The 15,278-nt window shown below is 42.0% G+C and overlaps 1 protein-coding gene across 1 annotated transcript in view; it reads left to right on the top strand.

Moving 5' to 3' along the window:
* Positions 1–15,278, top strand: part of BCKDHB (branched chain keto acid dehydrogenase E1 subunit beta) — a 237,392-nt gene that overhangs the window by 107,873 nt on the left and 114,241 nt on the right. The window contains exon 8 of the mRNA XM_040350008.1: positions 4,781–4,891. Within this exon, the coding sequence (XP_040205942.1) occupies positions 4,781–4,891 (111 nt within the window). The remainder of the gene's footprint in view (positions 1–4,780; positions 4,892–15,278) is intronic.

A 15,278-nucleotide genomic window follows, 5' to 3' on the forward strand; every position in this document is an offset into this window, starting at 1 on the left:
CTCTGCATCCACAAACCTTTCAAGCACTCTGCCAAAAATGGGGAGTGCCGGACGTGGATATCATGGCATCGAGACTCAACAAGAAGCTAGACAGGTTCATGTCCCGCTCAAGGGATCCGATGGCCTGCGGAACCGATGCTCTGGTTTGCCCTTGGCATCAGTTCAAACTTCTTTATGCGTTTCCCCCGCTCCAGTTACTACCCCGCCTGCTGCGCAGGATCCGGGTGGAGCACATACCAGTCATCCTGGTAGCTCCAGCATGGCCCAGAAGGGCATGGTACTCACTAATCTTAAGGATGGTAGTGGGAGACCCTTGGACTCTTCCTCTACGGCCAGACCTGCTATCGCAAGGTCCGATCCTCCACCCTGCCTTACGGCATCTAAATTTGACGGCCTGGAAGCTGAATCCCTGATTCTCAGGGGTAGAGGTCTGTCTCAGAAAGTAATCTCTACCCTAATCAGAGCCAGGAAACCGGTCTCTAGGGTGATTTATTACAGGGTCTGGAAGGCCTATGTAGGCTGGTGTGAGTCCAAGCGATGGCTTTCTCGCAAATTCACCATTGATAGAGTTTTAAGTTTTCTCCAGCTAGGAGTGGATAAAGGATTGGCATTGAGCACAATCAAAGGACAGATTTCTGCTCTGTCAGTGTGGTTTCAGCGGCCGCTGGCCACCCACTCGCTGGTTAAGACCTTCCTTCAAGGGGTCTTACGTATTAAACCTCCAGTTAAATCCCCGCTTTGCCCGTGGGATTTAAACCTTGTTCTGTCAAGTTTACAGAAACAACCGTTTGAGCCGTTGGCTGAAATTCCTTTGGTTTTACTGACAAGGAAGTTAGTATTTTTGGTCGCCATAGTTTCCGCAAGAAGAGTATCGGAACTGGCGGCCTTATCCTGTAAGGAACCATATCTTATTTTTCACAAGGACAGGGTCGTTCTCCGCCCTCATCCTTCCTTCCTACCGAAGGTTATGTCCAGTTTTCATTTGAACCAGGATTTGGTATTACCATCCTTCTTCCCTAAACCTACTTCCAGAAAGGAAGGGTTGCTGCATACCTTGGATATCGTCAGGGCCATGAAGGCCTATCTTAAAGCTACAAAGAAGATCCGGAAAACAGATGTGCTGTTCATATTACCGGATGGGCCCAAGAAGGGGCAGGCAGCTGCAAAGTCCACCATTTCTAGGTGGATTAAGCAATTAATCACTCAGGCCTACGGCTTGAAAGGGTTGCCTCCTCCAGTATCATTAAAGGCTCATTCTACTAGGGCCATGGGCGCCTCCTGGGCAGCGCATCACCAGATCTCTATGGCTCAAGTTTGCAAGGCGGCAACCTGGTCTTCTGTCCACACGTTTACAAAATTCTACCAGTTGGACGTAAGAAGGAATACTGATACAGCCTTTGGGCAGGCAGTGCTGCAGGCTGCAGTTTGAGACCCTCGGATTCCGGGGGCTCCTCTTTTTTGAGTTAAATTTAAAATTTAAGATTATTTTTCTCAACTAAGTTGGATTTATTATGATTTGAGTATTTCTCTAAATTAAATCCTTTTGTCTTGGAGATGTTCTCCCTCCCCTCATTGTGAGCATTGCTTTGGGACATCCCACATAGTAATGAATATGCTGCTCTGTGTCCCGTGATGTACGATAAAGAAAAAGGGATTTTTTAATACAGCTTACCTGTAAAATCCTTTTCTTGGAGTACATCACGGGACACAGAGCTCCCACCCCTCTTTTTGGGGACCATTTTGGGAGGCATACTGCTTGCTACAAAACTGAGGTACTCCTCCTATGGGAGGGGGTTATATAGGGAGGGGCATTTCCTGTTTGAGATTGCCAGTGTCAACACCTGAAGGTACTCCATATAACCCACATAGTAATGAATATGCTGCTCTGTGTCCCGTGATGTACTCCAAGAAAAGGATTTTACAGGTAAGCTGTATTAAAAAATCCCTTTTTTATGCCCAGCAAATCCAACTGTTTTCTCTGGGTTTTGCTGCTGGCCTCCGAATGATGGACATGGCTACAAGAACAAGAAAGAGATGGCAGGCTCTCTGACTATTCAGGGCATGTACTGTATACCCCAAAGCCTCTTGGGATGTGTTACGTGATTATCCCATGAGGCTGCAGTCAACTGAGTAAATCATTTTTACATGGATAAGAATCCAAGAAGTGGGGAGGGGTCCCCAAAAAATATATATAAATTAAAAATGTTTGCTTTTGCGAGAGGAAGGAATTGAAATAAAATGACAGTAAGTGGGCGGAGAGGGGGAAGGTCCTCTTTAGATCTATGCATCTGGATCATAGGGTAGCAGAAATATTTGGCAATTTAAGAATATTGATGGTCTCTGTTGTGTCCATAAACTTGCTGGAAACCATTGCACAAATGCAATAATGAAGATGTTCTGCCTTGCATAACAACAATAAAACACAGCAGTACAGTACTCAAACTATTACTATCACCTGTTAGAGATTTCTTCCTTTTTCTGTGTGACAATGTACTTCCAGCCCAAGGCTGTCATAGGACGTCCTTGACTTTCAGTGGCGATATCTGAATGATGCCTGCAGCTACATGCCGGCGATCCTGTGCACCATCAGAACGATCATGGCAGTAGTTCGGCCATTTGATCATTCTTACAGGCGACGACGGGGGACATCCCCCCCCCCCTCCCGCCACCATCTGGTGCTTCTCTGGGCTCTCCCGAGCTATCGGGGACCCGGAGAAAGAATCGGCGTCTGCCGGATGACGACCATAGAGATTTTGGTCATTTCTATGACCCTCGGAGGCTCGGGCACAACGTTATAATGTCACGTCTGGGCCGCGATTGTAAACAAAACCGCCATTGTGGCTGGTAAGCATGGGCTTGTGAATTTTTTTTTTCCGATCTCATGCTTGCCAGCCTGGAGGAGAGATGTGGGATCTTGTTGACCCCACATCTCTCCATAAAGAGGACCTGCCACAAACGATTCCTATTACAAGGGTTGTTAACATTCCTTGTAATCGGAATAAAAGTGTAAAAATAAAGTAACCTAATACCTGTCCACGGTAGCTCGCGCACAGAAGCGAACACACATGTAAGTCCCGCCCAAATATGGAATAGTAAAGGAATAGCACTCACATTGCCACATCCGTATATAATATGGTAACAAAAGAGGGGGAAAGGGAATCCAAAAAATGAACCAGATTCCTACTTTAAAGGAACACTAAAGTAAAAAATTAATTTTTTTGTAAAATAACAATCATGTTATACTTACCTCCACTGTGCAGCTCGTTTTGCACAAAGTGTCCCCGAACCCTGTCTTCTGGGGTCCCTCTGGTCCTCCTCGCAAGAGCTTTCCACCTTCATGCGAGCGAGCTTGCATGGTGGAGAGCTTTTGCGGGCGTGCTCCCGTTATACAGCGGCGGGCATAGCTGCCGACTGTATCACTCGGCCCCGGCGTGTGCCGCGTCATCGGATGTGATTGACAGCAGCGCCAGCCAATGGCTGCGCTGCTATCAATCCATCCAGCCTAGCTAATCAACGGCCAGGCTGGGAACTAAAGAGGATCACGGGGACACGCACGGATTTTCGAGGGGTGAGGTAAGTAAAACGGGGGTTCGGGGGGGGCGGCACCGTTGGAGGTTTTTTCACCTTAATGCAATTCACCCCCTTGTTCCACCTTCCCCCTGTAAAATGACCATGGTTTATCATGGCTGCGGAGCCCTGACAACGTGGTCAGTTTACGTGCCTCCGTCGTGTGCTCTTTCCTTTGTCCACCCCCCCTCCCCGCCTGTCTGCTAGCTACAGTGCCCTCCCCTCCTGCTGCTGAAATTACTTTTACATTTTCATATAATGGTTAATAATGCTGTGTACTTCAGTGTCTGTCTTATAAAAAAAATGCCATTCTATACCTGATTTCAGAGCACCTAACGGGACAAGCCGTCCCGTAATGTGTTGATGACATTGCAGTGTCTTTGAACAAAAAACAAAAAACCCTTGCTATCCATGCTTTTGAAAAGTCTCGTCTCGTTTTTGTTGTGCTCTGCTGGCTTCAGACTTTCAAAGCCAGAGAAGTACAATACACATTTGTAAAGCACTCCCTTGTGCTTTATAAACGTGCAATGATTTGTTTGAGCTGCTTTATTAGATCAGCCCCATAGTGTAAGCCAGAAAGAAACTAAAGACAAAATGTAGGAATAGACCAAAAAAGTCCCATTTGATAGTATCCCCCAGCATTTTATATCCACACAGGTATCGCAGTCGTGTTAATTAATTAACCACGGAATGTATTAAGATGGATGTAGATTGAGCTGAATCTGAACTTTTACAGACATTCGTCCTTCTGAGAATGTAGCAACAAATAATCATGGGAGAAGCTGTGTTTAAAGGACATGTGATCTGGTTTGGTAGACGCTTTCCAGACTGTCCTAATCTGTTCAGAAATGGAGACCCGGCTACAGTGCCTAGTCTGTGAAAACGCCCATCTTGTACTGTCAAAAACTCTTTCCGAATGCCGGAATTTTGTCAAATTTATTTGCGAAGCTTTAATATTTTCTTTGGATAAGGTGGTGTTCTTTATTTTGAATTTAACACTACTTTTAGCTTTTGGATTTAAGTTTGACTTGTCCATGTGTGTAAACAAGACAATGTTGTTCAATGCTGACAAGAGGAAAAAGTTGGCAGTTGGTTACCTTCCGCTCTCTTGGAATGCATTTACTTCTGCATTGAAGACATTTTGGCATTCGGAAACCATTTATTATTCGAAAATTGCTTGTTTTTGCTGACACGTTTCATATCTATCTTCTAGGTTCATGTTCTTCGTGAAGTTGCATCTATGGCCCAAGAAAAACTTGGCCTGTCCTGTGAAGTGATTGACTTAAGAACTATTCTGCCATGGGATATTGAAACAGTCTGCAAGGTAAGTAATACGACCTCATCGTAACATTGGATTAAACAGGTATTTGGAAATGAATTGAAAGGATTTACCATCATGTATTAACCACTTAAGGACCGCGTCCTGCACATTTACGTCGGCAGAATGGCACGGCTGGGCACAGGCACTTACCTGTAGTCCCCTTTAAGTGCCCAGCCGTGGGTCGCGCCCGCGACCAAGTCCGAAGCTCCGTGACCGCAGCCGCGGGACCCGCGGACGCGATCGCTGCCGGTGTCCCGCGATCGGTCACAGTAGCTGAAGAACGGGGAGGTGTGTGTGTGTGTGTGTGTGTGTGTGTGTGTGTGTGTGTGTGTAAACACACCTTCCCCGCTCTTCACAGTGGCAATGTCACTGATCGTCTGTTCCCTGATATAGGGAAAGGTGATCACACGTCCAGCCCCGCCCCCCTACAGTTAGAAACACATGAGGTCACACATAACCCATACAGCGCACCCTAGTGGTTAACTCCTAAACTGCAATTGTAATTTTCACAGTAAACAAGGCATTTTTTATAGCAATTTTTGCTGTGAAAATGGCAATGGTCCCAAAAATGTGTCAAAATTGTCCGATGTGTCCGCCATAATGCTGCAGTCACGAAAAAAATCGCTGTTTGCCGCCATTAGTAGTTAAAAAAAAAAAATATTAATAAAAATGCCATTAAACTATCCCCTGTTTTGTAAGCGCTATAAATTTTGCGCAAACTAATTGTTAAATGCTTATTGCGATTTTTTTTTTTTTTTTTTACCAAAAATATGTACAAGAATACGTATCGGCCTAAACTGAGAAACTTTTTTTTTTTTTTATCTTTTTTTTGGGGGGTATTTATTATAGCAAAAAGTAAAAAATATAGATTTTTTTTTTTTCAAAATTGTCGCTCTATATTTGTTAATAGCGCAAAAAATAAAACACGCAGAGGTGATCAAATACCACCAAAAGAAAGCTCCATTGGTGGGAAAAAAAGGACGTCAATTTTGTTTGGGAGCCACATCACACTTCCGCGCAATTGTCAGTTAAAGCGACAGTGCCCGAATCGCAAAAACTTTACAGTTCCTTTACCTGCGTAATGGTCCGGGTCTTAAGTGGTTAAATAAGTATGCGCTCATAGTGGTTCCAACTGGAAAATGTATCCCCATGTTTTGCATGTTTCACACACAGAGGAAGAACTCTAGGCAAAACGCACATTCAAAATACTTCTATGTGAACTGTTACCTGCCAGTAACCAGCCAGTCTCTTGATTCATATACCTCTGCCACATTGTATAGCCAGGAACATGTCTACACCTGTGCACACCTGTGTGGTTTAACACAGCCCTGATATGGAGTACGGCTTGCTATGCCCAACGTGAATGAGGCTTTAGCCCTACTTTCTGTTTTGGGGATAACCTTTTACCAAACTGGAATACAGTGAAAATCGGACAACAATAAAAAGTTCTAGCATCTTACTATTAAACTTTAAGCATTTTACTTCTGTCTTTGTTCAAACTATTTCCCCTTACTTGCTGTGGTGGGAAGAAGATTTGACTAGACTTAAGGAATCTCTTCACCAGGGACTCCAAAGGCAGTAAAACCAGGAGTTCAAGTTCTTCCCGACTCTTTCCAAAAGAACAATAAGAAAATCTATAGATGCACTTTAATGGAATGGCTTATCCAAAAAGTAAATACTGGGATAAGATAGCGTACAGATCCACTAGCTGCTAAATTTCTTTAAGTCACACTGGAATGGTACTAGGAATTTATCCTACATGTATGTTCTGGCTGAGCAGCTGTCGTTTATAGTGTTACGTCTTGGTGTCTGTCCAAAATGGCACCTGGGCAAAAAAAGGATAGGACTTACTGGAGGAGATTTGCCGAGGTCAGCCGTGCTGTCCTCGGGCCTTTCCGCGCATTTCTGAACGGTGCCTATCTGCTGCGATCGGTGACCTTCGTCGCCCCCCCCCCCCCCCCCCCCCATCTCGGGCCAAAAGCGGTACTGCACGCCGTTTTGGCCTGAACCGTGCTTGTTTTGCGAGACAACACTCGCAAACCGAGTCACGATTTTTTAAAATACAGTGCTCGTATTAACACGTTAACCGCGTTTCTCGCAATCCTAGGTTCCACTGTAATTTAATTTTACCTGCTTTAGGCAGCAGCGTAAATTAAGTTGGTAATGTGGAGGTTTCAATAGTTGTAAGCTACTTTTGTCATTGTGCACAAACTGAAGCAGTGCGTAAAGACCTTTTTCTTCTCCAGTGAAGGGGAAAGGGTTTATGAAATGAGTGCATATGCTTTCACTACCCTATCTGAAAACCTATAAACCATGCATTGAAAAGCTGGAACAGTTTGCATATGTTATTTATTTCTGTGGTTACTTTTTTCTTTTTGATTGCTTTGATTATTCAGCTCTTGTGGACACCCATCTGGAAAGTTTTCGCAAAGGCATAAAACACTGGCTGCTACTTGTTTATGTTGGGTATACACTAACTTTTTTTTTTTTTTCTGTGTCGGTTGAGTTTCATTGATTATTTTATCCCTTTTTTTTCATAGCCAGTATCCACAAAATTACTATTGTACTCTTTAGATTTTCCGTCTTTCCTCTGAGCTCTGTTTTCCTTTTGCTCTAATCTAATATGCTGCTAAATATCTTATAGCTATTAACATCTTTTGGACATCACACATTGTAATAAAAATTACAAGTTCTGTTAGTATTGTGCTTCTTTGTGTCATGGTATCTTGTACAGAAACTCTACAATCAACCTATTTATTTAAAATGTACTAACAGCTAGTTTATTTAGCACTTCTAGTTCCTTTTTTGGACTTCAGTGTAATTAGTGATGATGTTGTAGAGATGGAAGAGTGGGAGGATGTGATATATGAGAGTATGACATTTTATGGTGGGACTATCCAGGGGGACACGAATGATAGTTCATGTGATCATGGGCAGCCTCAATCTCCCATGCATTATCCTGGCTTCTCCTAATATACAGTTGTGCTCATACGTTTACATACCCTGGCAGAATTTTAGATTTATTGGTAATTTTTCAAAGAATATGAATGATAACACAAAACATTTTTTTTCACTCATGGTTGGTGTTTGGCTGAAGCCATTGATTATCAATTAACTGTGTTAACTCTCTTTAAATCATAAGGGCAACTACCCAAATGACCCTGATCAAAAGTTTACATACCCATGTGATTTTGGCCTGATGACATGCACAAAAGTTGACACAAATAGGTTTGAATGGCTATTAAAGGTAACCATCCTCTCACGTGATCTGTTTGCTTGTAATTAGTGTGTGTATAAAAGGTCAATTAATTTCTGGACTCCTGACAGACCCTTGCATCTTTCATCCAGTGAGGCACTGACATTTCTGGATTCTGAGTCATGGGGAAAGCAAAAGAATTGTCAAATGATCTGCAAGAAAAGGTAGTTTAACTGTATACAAATATATCCAAGGAGTTGAGAATGCCAATCAGCAGTGTTCAAACTCTAATCAAGACGTGGGAAATGATGGGTTCTGTTGAAACAAACCAACTAAAATGTCAGCCACAACTGCCAGGAAAATTTGTTTGGGATGCAAAGAAATACCCACAAATCACTTCAGGTGAAATGCAGGACTCTCTGAAAACTGTGTGTGGCTGTTTTCAAGAAGCCCAATAAGGAGGCACTTGAAGAAAGATGGGCTGCATGGTCGGGCTGCATGGTCGAGTCACCAGAAGAAAGCCATTACTATGCAAATGCCGCAAAGTAGCCCGCTTACAATACGCCAAACAGCAGAGACAATCCTCAAACCTCCCTGGCACAAAGTAATTTGGAGTGATGAGACCAAAATTGAGCTTTTTGGCCACAACCATAAAGGTTGCATTTTTTAAAGGAGTCAACAAGGCTTATGATGAAAGGTACACCATACCCACTCTGAAACACAGAGGTGGATCGCTGATGTTTTGGGAATGTTTTAAAAAGGCACAGGAAATCTGGTCAAAATTGGGCTGTCATGCAAGACGGCCCAAGAATTTACAGGAATCGGATGCTTTTTGCCAAGAGGAATGGGCAGCTTAACCACCTGAGAAGATGAAGAGCATCATTCACAAAAGACTTCAAGCCATCATTGATGTTAAAGGGGGCAATACATGGTATTAAGAACTGGGGCATGTAAACTTTTGATCAGGTTAATTTAGGTAGTTTCTGTTGCCATTATGATTTTTAAAAGAGCAAACAGTTGATTGATAATAAATGGCTTCAGCCAAACGCCAACCATGAGTGAACGAAAAGTTTTTGTGTCATCATTCATATTCTCTGAAAAATGACCAAGCAATCTTAAATTCTGACAGCGTTTGTAAACGTATGAGCACAACTTTAATTGGGGCAGATCCACAAAGGTAGCCTTGCCCTAGGGCCTCCCCTGTATGGTCAACTCTGCTCCTCACTGACTGGCTGCTAGACCTCCATTAGAAATGACCAGCGGGTCAGAGGCCTGAACTTACACTACCCCAGTTCACAACACGATGCTGCTGCTAAGAAAATATAATTTTAAGATGTGCAAACATATTAAGCAAAAGCCTTTCTATACCCCTGCTATGACTAATTATATTTACTTAATGTTTAACACAGTATGGTTAAGCTCAATGTTTCAAGATAACAAATTTTAGATGTACATTCCTCCCAGGCGAACGGCTGGCTCATGTTTAGAATATTAATACATTTATCTAAAATAATGATATAATCAAAAATGTTGTAATACTGATCAAAAAGCTACAGCTAAACAGGCCACTGGGTGAATAGTGCACGTGTGTTCATGTAGGCTTACTACCTTTAAATGGTTTGTGCCAACGACTTATTAAGAGGTACCACACATGTCCAACTTGGATACCTTTTGGAAAAAGCAATAATTGCAAACAAACCACATGATGCTTGGGGTAATCTAATCCCACAGTTTTAAAAATCATAGTATAATAATATTGACCTATAGCTATGAAGTAAATCCCAGTAATGACCTATGAAAAAAAAATATATATATATATATATATATATATATATATATATATATATATATATATAAAATCTGTAAACCAAAAAGATATATAAACAAAAAAGGCCCCTATACCAATTTTTTTTCTCAACTGCAAAACTGAACTAAAGGCACAGCAGGAATGCATGTTTCTTCTCAATCCCATAAAAGTTTGCACCCCCTTTTTGAAAACATTTCTATTGCTGTCACATTTGATTTCTAGAGCCTAAAACTTCTAGATGGCAATTGTTAAAAGATTACATTTTTGGCTACAGAAGACCGAAATGTATATGTCCATATATCATAGACTTTGTCCTATAACCATTTTGTCATTGTTCTTACAGTTTTGCCTGCATAGCAGGCTCTGCCCAAGCAGATGAGAAGCTTGATCACTCCCTGAGGCTGGGTTCACACTATTGCGAATTGCATGTGGGATTTGCATGCCAGGAGATTGTGACCGGCTCATGGAGCTGCTCTGTTGCAAATTGCACAGGATTCCTGTGTGTCTTTTGGTCCAATTCAGGTCCGAATTTAGCCCAAAATCCAGGCTGATATTGGACCTGAAACGGTGAACGGGGACACACCGGACTCCTGCTGTGAGCTGCTTTGTGCTGAAATGTGAACCCAGCCTTAATGTTGCAATTTATTCCTCCCATGACACTAAGATTTTTCTTGTAGTTAATTGTAGGCTATCGACCTTTTGTATATCACTTGCAGTGGTCACATTTGGTAATCCCCCTACCCTAACCAAATGGAAGTCAACATTCTCCATATTTAAGTTTTTGTATGAGTATGTCACGGATATTATTATTATACAGGATTTATATAGTGCCTACAGTTCAGTGCTTTACAATGTAAAAGGGAGACAATACAGTTATAATTAAAATTCAAGATGATTAAGAAGAGGGTCCTGCTCAGAAGAGCTTACAATCTAATAGGGTGGGGCAGGTGATACAAAAGGTTTCAACTGTGGGGAATTGGCTGATGGAAGTGGTAAAAGATTATTTGGAGATGTGATAGGCTTCCCTGAAGAGATGAGTTTTCAGGGATTGCCTGAAGGTAGCAAGAGTAGGGGATAGCCGGACAGGTTGAGGTATCGAGTTCTAGAGGATGGGAGAGGCTCTGGAGAAATCCTGGAGACGAGCATGGGAGGAGGTGACAAGGGAGCTTGAGGAGAGCGAAGAGTCTGATTTGGATGGTATTTGGAGACAAGATTGGTGATGTAGCTCAGGGCAGAGTTGTGGATGGCTTTGTTAGTTGTGGTTAGTATTTTAAATTTAATTTGATGGGCAATTGGGAGCCAGTGTAGGGATTAGAAGAGAGGGTTGGCAGACACCGAGTGGTTGGTAAGGTGGATAAGTCTGGCAGCAGCATTCTTAATAGACTGAAGCGGTGCTTGCCTATGGAGAGGCAGGTCAATGAGAAGGGAGTTGCAATAGTCAAGGCGAGAGATAACAAAGGAGTGAATGAGGAGCTTGGTGGTTTCATTTGTTAAAAAGGGGCGAATTTTAGAGATGTTACGGATAGATCTACTCCTTATATAAATTACCTTATTGGCTGTTTAAAGGGGTTGTAAAGCCTTGTGTTTTTTCACCTTCATGCAACCTTGCAGTCACCGCCCCTCCCGAGCCCCTGTTTTACTTACCTGAGCCCCAAATTTCCGAGCATCGTTCTCCACATGCCTGATCGGCTCTTCATTGGTTGGATTGATGGCAGTGCAGCCATTGGCTCCCACTGCTGTCAACCAAATCCAATGACGCGGCCGCTGGGGGACAGGACCGAGTCATGCAATCAGCGGCTATGGACGCCGATTTATATGGCACGGGAGCGCACACCGCAAGGTAACCCCCTCCGGAGAGAGCTTCCCAGAGGGGGTGATCTCTTGCGGGGAGGAGCCCGCGAGAGCCACCATGGGAACCCAGAAGAGGACTATCGGGGCCACTCTGTGCAAAACTAACTGTACAGTGGAGGCAAGTATGACATGTTATTTAATAATAAAAAAAATAGAAGCTTTAGTACCACTTTAACTCCCCTCCCCAAAACCTTATTTTGTTTCGTTTTCTCATAGTTTCTCTCCGTCTTTCTGCAAATCTGCTTTTTTTACAGGAACCTTTGAAATTAAGGCACAATTATATCACCATTGCGATCTATTAATGTGCATGTTTTTTGTTAGGTTTGTGTACAAAAATCCTGTGAGAAAAACCTTGGCTAAAAGAAAAGATTTGATTTTAAACCTGGAGATTGCAGCACAAGATACCAAATTTTCTGTCATCATCCTCAAATTAGTGGTATATATTAATTCTGTATATAGGATTGCGTATGTGGAGTTTTTTTTTTTTCTGTTGGTTGCACTAGATGTACTCATCCAGTCTAACTATCGACTATAGATGTGTATGGTATAAGGTAGACTTTAATACCACAGCAATTTCTTACATCAAGAAGGATCTACAAACATAAGTGGAATATTATAGACACCTTTACAGATTAAGGCTACATACACACTGGCGATTTAGGCCGGTGTGAATTGTAGCAGCAGGAATCTTCGGATTTCTGCTGCAACTCTGAGTGGCTAGGTGTGACCACCCACCCTGCTCATTAGGACAGGTCGCTGGTGGCCGCAGCTATTCGTGTCTCTCTGCGTAGCCAGCAATTACCTGCGGTGATTGCTGCTGAATGGTGTGAAAATAGTCTTAAGGTATTTTTTCTATATTATTATAGCTGTATCACTCATTGAAATAATTTTCCATTGTCAAGACTCTACCTGTTCACATAGTTTTCCAAGGGGCTTCCTCAGGGGCATCAATTTCTCCTCTTACAGCATTCAGTCAAGACAACTGTAATGATCAAAGTAAGGAAGTAGTAACATTTCGAGTACATAGTCTTTTATGTGGTAAGCTGCTATATGGCACTTGGGTGGGAAAAGGAAAAATATGATTGGTTTTCTGTCATATCCAATAACTTCTCTTAGCACACATTTTTCAAGCTGCAGTCGGCACTGTAATTTGCCACTTTTCCTCTTCAGCTCAGAAAAGTTTAATTGTAGATGTACAGTGAGGAGATGCAACTAATATGTAACTGAATCCTGCATCTCCAATGTAGTTAATACGTGTTATGGTTTTGATTTGGCTGTGGCTAGAGTATGATTCTGCAGCTCAGAACATGCACTAATTGAACCCAGTATATTGAAAGCAGAAGGCATTATGGAAAAAAGTGTAGTATACTATTAGGAAAGGAAATTGAAGGCAAGCAGGTAGAAAGCAACAGAAAAACAAGTTGTTTAACTTTTTAGAATTAAAAATTGCTTGCTTGTTGTAGTGGTTGAGTAGGATTGGCTTGATTTTGGTAAAATTACTGATTTTGTGGTCAGACTAAAAATTCCCAAATTGGAAACCCTCCAGTTCACTCCTTGATCAAGATACTTTTTTGTGTATGAAATATTGTGACTAATGGTAGGAAAACGGCTTCCCTATCGCTCAGGAGTCATTTAATGCCCATTTACTCCTTGCAGATGTATGAAGTGATTGCTACACATTGCTTTTGATTATAACAAATAATTTAGTGATGAAACTACCACTATTACAACGAATAATATTATTACTTATACTATACAGTAGATATTTACTGTGAAATGATGGTACTACCAACACAGAAAATGTAAAGCTCAACTCTGGCCCAAATAAAAATGTGTTTCTTGCAGTGGGGTGCTCATCTTATGTAGGAGGGGAAAAAAAGTCTATACTTGGCTTATTCTTCTCTCATACAGACTTCCTCCTAGCTGCAAAACTGGTCCCTCGAAGCTGCTTCTCTTCACTGCTCTATTCATCAGTCACTCTGATATTATCACATACAAGGCAGGATCAGAAGTCCTGCATTGTACATGAGGACCCTGTGGGTTCATCCATATGCCAGTAGTCTCCTGAGAGGGTATAAGGAGCCCCTGCTGCCAGTGAAGCAGGGAATAAGGAAGGTGCTGTATAGTTACTTTTACGGTTTCCTCTAAATAAACCAAGCATTTAACCCTTGGAACCCTACTGCAAGAGTACATTTTTATTTTTCCTGGAGTTCAATTTGCCATGAGCTCAAAAAGTGACGAAGAACCACCAGCAGCATTTAGCATTATCCCGGATAGGCTGTAGAATGTCTACTGGTGATTTTAGCGGGTGCCAGTTTTTTCATAATTGCATAATACAAATGAAGTACGTTTCACCTTTGACTATACCAGTGACAGACCGTGCCAGTGTACATTATGCTGCCGTTGTTTCCTGATTATAGTTTGAGAGATGCAGGTATAAAAGGCAAAAAATATGCTCTGATTATTGTGGACTTTCAGAAAACCAAATTCCCCGTACCCATGTACCCCCCAGATACATGTTAAAGACGGTTAAAGAAAAATTCTTGTCGTATTAAATACCTGAAAAGCTATAGTTGATGAAACCCAGCAAATCTTTAATATATAAGCAAAATAAATATTATATTCACTGTGCTATTAAAACCTCAGTCGGATTGTTTTTCATGACACACCCCCTCACTATAAGGCTTCATTTCCATGGATGTTTTTACAGCCACTTTTTTTAGCCTTTTTTACAGCTTAAACGCCTGTCCCATTTTTTTTTTTTTTTGAGCTGGAGCTCAAAAACGCTGTGGTAGCGTTTTAGCTTTTTTGCGCGTTTTTGAGCGGTTTTTAACATCTGGCGTTTTTTACAGCTCTAAGGCTGGAGCTTCAGAACGCACTGGTCCTGGTTTTTTTTTTGCAGCTTAAAAACGGCTCAGCCATCTACAGCTCAAAAACGTCATGGTGGGCAATGAGGCCATAGACTAACATGGAGAGACGTTTTTTAAGCTGCAAAAAAAGCTCAGAAAAGTGGCTGTAAAAACGTCCATGGAAATGAAGCCTAAGAGTACCTTGGTCCCATTCCTCTTAAATGCGGCAAAAATCCTGATCCTGAGTCATTGGAGGTCTCGGAGTATTGAGAACTGGCTTGCAAGGGTGGAAACGATAAGAATTATAGATTAAACTATCCACACAGAGGAGGCTGCTTTGGAGAGATTTCTGAATATATGGGGGAAATGGCAGGAGTTTAGGGATTCGGGAGCTTGGAAGGTATAGGGAAGTAAGAAGGAAGAGGGGTCGGGGGTCGGGGGGTTATACTTTTTTTTTTTTTTTTTGGAGGGTTTGTAGGGGTATGGGGGATGGGAGTATAGGATATGGATGAAGGACTAGGATGTTTTCCTTTCAATATGTGACTGACTGTGTTTTCTAAATCTATACAATAAAATAAGTGAATATTCAAAAAAAAACTGTCGTCCAATGCAGCTACCAATTTTTTTCAGTAATTACATGTTAACATATAGTAACCAATCACTTGTATAGTGTTCTTTTGTAAAAAA

Source organism: Rana temporaria, chromosome 4 (assembly GCF_905171775.1).
Source record: "Rana temporaria chromosome 4, aRanTem1.1, whole genome shotgun sequence".
Taxonomy (NCBI): domain Eukaryota; kingdom Metazoa; phylum Chordata; class Amphibia; order Anura; family Ranidae; genus Rana; species Rana temporaria.